This window comes from Triticum aestivum, chromosome 3A (assembly GCF_018294505.1).
Source record: "Triticum aestivum cultivar Chinese Spring chromosome 3A, IWGSC CS RefSeq v2.1, whole genome shotgun sequence".
NCBI lineage: Eukaryota > Viridiplantae > Streptophyta > Magnoliopsida > Poales > Poaceae > Triticum > Triticum aestivum.
In genome coordinates, this window is record NC_057800.1 from 20,250,792 (window position 1) to 20,258,989 (window position 8,198).

An 8,198-nucleotide genomic window follows, 5' to 3' on the forward strand; every position below is an offset into this window, starting at 1 on the left:
TTCAACCTAGGGTATTGCTTCTTGTGGTCTCCTAGCACAGCATCAATAGCTAGGTTCTTTGCCCTATATGCCATTGAGTTGGGCACATCCACACCATACTTCTCCATGCAGGCATCAATCAAATTCTGAATGCCAGTTGTTAGATCAGATCTGAACAGTGACTCATACTTCTGTGCAAGCCACTTGGCACTTACCCTTGTTGTCTCTGTACTAATAGGGCAAGTGTGCTTAATTCTCATCTTCTTAATTACAAAAGTAGTTTCACCTTTTATAACTACTGCCACCATAAAGAAGTTGCAATGTTTTTGGTTGCATTCTACAATTATTCTTTGATCTGAGTTCCTATGATATCTGAAGTTTCTGCCTTGAGTGATGTGTAAGTTCAACAAAGCCTCTCTGAATTGATGTTGATCCAAGAAACACATCTTTAGACAAAATTGCTCATGTGGTGCCTCCATCTTCTCATTGTACCATTTTCTAGGAGGCCTCTGCTTTGCCCTGCTCTTCCTTTTCTTTGGCAGTACAAATGACAATGGCTCATAACCATCATCATCAGCCTCCTTCAACAATCCTTTCTCTTCTTCATCAGATGAAGGTTTAAAATCAGGTTCCTCCTCTTGAACTACACTTGAATGTGTCCTTGTTGTAGGCCCTTTCCTAACTGGAAGCTTCTGTTTCTTCTTCTTCTTCTCTTCCTGTACAATTACAGTTTCTTCATCCTGTGAAACAACTTTCTCATCTTCATCCATTTGGAAAGGTTCCTCAACCTCTGTGTCACCCTCATAATGCACCACTTCTTCCACCTCAGATTCTTCATCATCTGTTTCTTCCTCTTCTATTTCATCATACTCTCTCTGTTTCTTTCCCTCCTCCATCTCTATATCACCAGCATCACCCATATAAAAAGGGTTTACATCACTGTCATCTTCACCTTCACAATCAGAACCACCACTGCCATCATATCCCTCTTCTTCTTCTATTTCCAACACAGCTTTTAGTTTTCCTTTTACATTCTTTCTCTCTTGTGTGCAAACACCAGTACCAAGAGCTACACTGAAGCTGCTACTCTGACTTTCAAAGGCAACTCCTTCCTCATCAACAGTATAGATGGGTGGCTCGCTGAGATCATATAACACAGGCTCTTCATACACAATAGTGGATAATTCTTGCCTCTCAAACTGGCTGCAAAGAGGTGGACCAGTGGATAATTCTTGCCTCTCAAACTGGCTGCAAGGAGGTGGAACAGTGGATAAATCTTGCCTCTCAAACTGGCTGCAAGGAGGTGGACATGCTCTCACTAACAAATTTAAAACCTTACACTCCTCAACCTGCCTCTTTACTAGTTGCAACTCAGCATTACTCTCTACCATCTCCAATCCTTTCTCTCCTAAATCTGGATTCTCAATGTGAAACAACAGATCATATTCACTAAATCCTTGGGTTTCCATCACTGCAATCATATTCATGTATGTCACATCTGAACTGCAGAGCTTCAGCTCAAACATTTCTGAAGCATCAAAATGGAACCTAACATCCAAAATGTCATCATACAAACCGCAAAATGAAATAACAGACAAAATTGGTTAATAAACAATTTTGCTTAACAGATAGGCTAACATATAAACAAAGCTTTGTTTAATTTAGCCTTGCAATATGAATAAACTAAACAATTACTACAAAATCAAACAATGTAAACAACTATCTCAATGCAACCATAATTACAGAGTGGGTACTTAACTCACAGCAAACTGATGTTTGTATTTTCATATAAGTAGTTAACATAATTGTCCACTAATGATGCTCTGCTCTAGTTAGGACTCATTTAATCCACTATGCTTCTCTGCTCTGCTCTGGTCTAATGGTGCTCTGCTCTAGTTAGGACTAAGAAATAACAATGTAAGCCACTAATGATGCTCTGCTCTGCTCCAGTTAGGTAACGCATAATGCTGCTCTGACAATTTGGACTAACAAATAACAATGTAATCCACTATACTTCTCTGCTCTAGTTAGGACTAGCTATTAGAGTGCTAAACATGCAGGCAGTACAAACCTAACCCTAATCCCCAATTTCAGTGAGCAAGAATGGAACAGTTGACCATTTACAGAACACCACCGAAGCCATGAGTCCAGTGATGGGCGGTGCTAGGGTTGGCCACCCAAATTCGCGCCAACTGCAGCCTCTGCTCCATCGACAACGCCGGCTCCGCAAAATCTTCGTCCTCGCTACTGTACTCAGAGCTGGAGTAGCCGCCACTGCCATCGAGGCCTAAGCGGGGGAGGTCGCCGCCGCTCACATCGCCCCGGCCATCGCCGCCTGCCGGAGTCACCGAGGCCATCGTCGCCTAGGGAAGCACAACAGCCGGGGGAGGAGAGGAGGGCGCGAGGGAGGAGCAGCCGCGGGGGAGGCAGCCGCCGGCGAGGGTGCGAGGGCAGAGCGGGGTCGGGGTCTGGCTCGGTCCCACCAGCGAGACCTAAACGGTGCGAGCCGGCCTCGTCCTAGTCAGCGCGTAGTCAGCGCGCGGGCACACGCGCACTGGCCAGCGTGGCGCCTGACGGGCGGGCCCAACCGGTCAGCTTTTCTGTCAATACGTATAAAACGCACTTTTAGTCTTTTTTGCAACGGCTCGCCCCGATCTTGGTACTGACACGTAAAAATTACCAATCTTGGTACCAATCTGCTTCCAATGCCCCAATTGTGATACTTCTACGTAATTTACTCTCTGTATGTGCAGCTCGTTGGCATCCATCTAGTATCTATCTACTCACTCGTGCATGCAAGCCCACTACCACTAGCTAGCTACAGAAACCATGCATGCATGCATCATCAATTCTTGCAGGTATTTCTTTATACCACATATGAAACGCCAAAGCCAATGGCGTTGCCATGTAGGGAAGAAACGTCAAAGTGGTTGGCGTTTCCATGTGAAGAAGAAACGCGAGATACCTCGGCGTTTTCATGTGAAGTAGCAACGCTAACTAGCTCGGCGTTTCTATGTGAAACAGAAACGTCGTAGTCTGTGACGTTTCTAAAAGGGTCAGATTGTAAAATACTTTCATGTCAAATTCAGTTCGTGACAAAGATCGTCGAGAAGATCAGAATAGTGATTTCGGCCTCCGTGAGGGGCGGCGTTACCTACACGGTGTTGGACGACCTCACGGTGACGCCCACGTCCGCCATCTCCGGCATCAAGCTGGTCCACACCTTGGCGATCAAGGACCTGGGCGCCCTCCAGGAGAGGCACGTGCAGCTCATGCGCAATGAGGTGAGTGATCGATCGATCGACTAGTTTCTTTCTTCCTTTAGTTTCACCGGATCCTGTACGTACAAGTTGCCCTTATTTCAACTAACCCATGAAAGCTTACTACTACGTACTTGCAGAAAAATAGGAAGTACTGCCTCTGTTCTTAAATATAAGTCTTTTTAGAGATTTCAACAAGGGATTATATAGGAAGCAATATAAGTGAACCTACACTCTAAAACATGTATGTATACAGCCGTATGTTGTAGTTCATTTTTAAACCTCTAAAAAGACTTATATTGAGAACGGAGCGAGTATCAACCAATAATTTAGGGTATCTTTGTTTACAACAAATTTAGAAAAAATAATTGATTTGTCATGTGAAACTATGAATGTATCTAACAGAAGTCGGCAACAAGTGTGGCAAACCACTTATAACAGCTATTACTCCTATTTTGTAGGCCTTAGAGATTTTGAAAGCTTCTTTGGTGTCCAAAGCTGTTCTTACTGACGTTTATCTTGGAGAGAAGCCCTAGACAATTCTGAAGTTCTAAAAAAATATTTTCCTTGGAAAGGAAAACATGCTCCTTCTAGTTGCCTGAATTTTTATGGTTCGAGTCGTATTTTTCTGCATGCCCCAACCGGTAGGATATAATTAAATACCATGAAAATCTCATGGGCAAAGTAAGTTGGAAGCAATGCCCTTACGGCTCATTTGGCATCTGTGATTTCATTTCGTTTGATAGAAATAAAATGAAATCAGTGATCAGATTTCATTTGCTGGAATCAAGATTCCAAATCGATATATCACGTTTGGTTGCCACTGGAATTCATTTTTTAGCGAATACGCAAAGCTTGTGTATCATTCTATTGATAGAAGAAGTTAAGAAAGAGTACAACGGATGGTACAACACATGACACGAACGCAGGAGGCATGAGCATAGCGCCCGAAGCAGAGAAACATGGGATGCTCAGCCCAAAAAAAAGAAAAAAAACATGGCTAAACTCGTCGCCCTGGGACGCAACCCAAACCAACAAGACGACCGACATATCTAAATCCACCGCCGAGGACGCCGCGAGCAAACAAAACGACACCTTCATGAAGGAGAACGGCGCCGAGGCGCCGTCGCCGTCCGACCCGAAAAGTCAGACCTAGGGTTTCACCTAAGGCTCGAAGAGGGGCAGAGATAGCAGCCATGACAGCTCCTTCAGGAAGGAAGCGACACCCGTATGTGTCACCACTGCCACCATCAAAAGGTCGAGATTTCGCCTTGGCCAAGTCTACGCAATCCCAGGTCGTCAGAGCGGAACTCAAAGATGAGGAAGTCTGGCTGTAGGCCGGAACCACCACCATAGGAAGGGGAGCTACCGGAAGAACGAGCTACAGAATGGACGGAAGGGCGGATGGGGCATGGAGGTGGACGGATCGATGACGGAGGCAAGGAGTGGGGGCGACGATGACCGAAGAGGGGCGCAGATATGGACTGCCGGGATCGGAGCTGCAGGGACACCCGATGAGCCAAAGGAGCTAGAAGGGGGGCGCAGCTCCAGGAGCACGCCGGAGTTGAAGCCACACCGGAGTGGATACCGGCCAACAAAGGGAACCTGCAAGGGGTGGATGCAGACCTGCCGAGATATTGACAAGCCGGAGGAGCCGGAAGAAGACGCAACTCCAACACGGTGAGCACCAGATCTGGAGCCGCTCTGGATAGCCATGGACATAGGAGGGACGCAGGTCCATGACCGCTAGTGTTGAAGCCGCACCTGCAAGTAGGAGGGCGAAGGGAGCGCTAGCCTGCCATGCTCCCGGCCAATGCATTTTTTTACAGTAAAACAATAGTGGAGGTCCCTTACTACATTTGTATTAAAATAGAAATATGTACAAGTTACATGGTTACAAAAGTCTCGCAAGCCCACTATACAGGGGAGTGGGAGCAAGGTGCCGAGGATATCAGCTAGGGTTGGGATGTGGTAGGGAAGCTAAGAAGTCAGCAGGGGATGCTCCGGCCAGCGCATTGTAAGGGCGAACGCCGCTAGGCAACCGTCGAAAATCCACCCTGGAGCCATGACGGCAGCCCGGGGGAGGAAGAACACCACTGCGGTGCCCCAAGGCCAGATCGCCCCGGCCAAGATGCCCCGGCACCATCCCTCGAAATCTGGCTCCAACAACAACAGAGGTGTTGGCCGCTCCTCTGGTGACGGCAAGGATGAAGGGTGGGGTGGGAGGGGGGCACGGAGGCACGAGCTAGGTTTCCCCCACCACCACCGCCAGGGGAGGCGACGCGGGGGTCGCGGGAGGGTGTCCGTCTAGATTGACCTAGTTTACTCCACTGGAATTTATCAGCTGAAATGATAATACACTCTTCAACTGCGAACCACAGGGCCAACCCTGGGCTATATATGCCACGTCGGATGCTACAGTGCTCGTACGCGCTTGTGTACTGGCCAAAGAAATCGAGGGAGAGGAGTGCTCGTACACGTATTGGTCGTTCCCTAGGTCTACCTTCCCCAGATGTACGCACACGCAGTATAGAAACAAGCTTGTCGTCCCTGTACGTGCCCATATGCATGCATATAGTTCAGCCATGACATCCTCTCGTTTACCTAGCTAGCTTGGGGATATGTATGTAGCTAGCGAGGACGAGCTGATGATAGGTGTATTCAGGAGCGGTTGTCGGCACTGGAGACAGTGAGGCTTAGATCATCTCTGACCGATCCCTTAACCTTTGTATATGGTCTTTTATCGGAGATGGTGAGGCTTAGAGGGGTGGTTGGGACGTGGCAACACAATGAAGGCGGCGTGGAGGCAGGGCAAGACAGGGCCCGTCGGCCTTTGGTGGTGGGGGGCGGGGGGCATCGCGCTTGAGAAGAAGAAGAGCACAATAGAATCCAGCGGCTCAGATGAGACGATTCGGTTGAAATAAAAAAAATCGGAGGTCTCATGTTTATAATGACTAAAATTACAGTTAAATATCGAGTATTACGACAATGATTCAAGCTTGCTCTTCATTAATTTGTCTGGGAACACTTCATTAACTTGCCCGTGAACACCAGAACTGACAAGTAATAGTACAAGCAAATATGCATGCATATTACAGGCATGCAGCTCACATTCATAATACAGCAAAGCAACAGACCGACGGACGTACGTAGTTACGTACACCAAGCGCCACGATTTGTGGCATCAAAACTAAACCACACTCTGCGGACCGATCGAGCAGATCATTTTTTTTACGAGCACCAGCTTACTGCGTGTACGTCTGCCCGAGTGGGCACCGGGGTCGATCGATCGCGATCAGCACGGGCAGGCCTCGACGACCTCGATGGCCACTGCCGGCTCGGGCATGCTCACGGGGACGGCGGCGCCGACCCTGGGCACGGTGACGGTGAGCTGCGCACCGCCGTCGTCCATGGAGGCCCTGACCTGGCCCAACGCGGCGTCGTCGGGGAGGTAGAACCTGCCGAAGAAGGTGGCGCTGCTGCGCTCGACGTGGTGGCGCATCTCGCTCTTGGCCTCCCTCCGCAGGCACCGCTCGCCGGCGATGACCAGCACCTTGCCGTCCTCCTCCACCTCCACCTTGACCTCCTCCTTGGTGACCCCGGCGGGGAGCCTGGCGCTGAACACGTAGGCCTCCGCCGTCTCCCGGCTTTCGATGTAGGTGTCGGCGAAGGCCGTGGTGTCGCTGGCCAGCCAGGCGTCGGTGCCGCTGGACGCCGTGGTGCAGAAGATGCTGCCGAAGGGGTTCCACGAGTCCAGGGCCAGCGTGTCGAAGAACCTCACCAACGACATCCTCTCGTTTAGCTTGGAAATATGTGTACCTATGTGTGTACGAAATGCTAGCTTGGAAAATAGGTATCTCTGAGTGCTTGCTTGGAGCTGGCTAATGGCGAGGCCCCGGATATTTATGGACGACGAAAGCATAGACACCAGCTACCTACTTGCTGCCTTGCGCCTTCCTGCGGAGCTGCACCTGTCTCTGTAGCTTGAGTTGTCCTTGCTGCTTGCGCCAGTGGTGTGAAGGGGTCAATTTCGTTGCTTTGTGCATGGACTCATATGGGGACGATCACGAAAGCACACACGAGAAATCGAGCAACGGTGAAAGCAGACCCGATGCACCTAAAAAACACATTAAAAACTATCCAAAAACACTTTACAGCGCCATTTTACGCAAAAAAAAATTCGCACGTGAAGCAACAAAAAATGGGTTACAAACGGTCCCTCCCGTGCACAACTTTTCCGGACCATTTGTTGGCATATCCTCGTCACCTCGCTAGCTAGCTTCGCGACCGATCGGGAGCTAGCCGCCGTGCGCATGACTCGTCACGGGTGTGGGGCAACGTGTCGCTCGCGCGGTCGACGTCGTCGAGTTATGGCCTGGACGTGTAATCCGTTCACACTCTTTCTCACTCACTCACACGTTGTTGGTGTGTCATCGACAAGCAGATCGATTCGTCTCCGAGGACGGCCACGTATGTATAGTACCCTTAATTGATCAGCCTCTGTTGTAATCTCGATCGACGTTGAGGTAACGATGGCTCAACAGTTGTACTTCTTGGTGTGCTCTGCGTATTGCTTAGTGGTTCTACGCAAGATTCTAGCCTTTGGCTAGGGACAATGTTACATGGACAGGTCGTCACAGGGGCTTAATCATTTTTTCTTACCGTGGAGGTGTAGGTGACTCGTCGACGTTCTTGTTAATTAATTTGTGATTTGGAAAAGGAAGCTTTTCATTAACTCTCTGCGCCGTACCAAAGCCTCTGCGTCACCAGATTTCCATTTTTCAACCTTGTTGTCGCATGAGTTCACTTGCTCAGCAGCTGTGTGATTAGACGTTGAGTTTGACTGGGGGACGTGTCTGCTGAAGTACTAGAGAGTTGCAGTCAAAATATAGTCCAATCCATAGACTCTCGAGCACTTTCCTAATCTACAGCCGGACTAATCCGGCCTCTCAGGCGCCC

General features: G+C 49.0%; 1 protein-coding gene across 1 annotated transcript; it reads right to left on the minus strand.

Annotated features, from left to right (window-relative positions):
- Positions 1-6,219: 6,219 nt before the first annotated feature.
- LOC123057623 (17.9 kDa heat shock protein 2) lies at positions 6,220-7,129 on the minus strand. The gene has a single exon (XM_044480552.1). It carries the CDS (start codon positions 7,027-7,029, stop codon positions 6,535-6,537), a length of 495 nt encoding a protein of 164 aa, XP_044336487.1. The 5' UTR covers positions 7,030-7,129; the 3' UTR covers positions 6,220-6,534.
- Between the last annotated feature and the right edge of the window lie 1,069 nt (positions 7,130-8,198).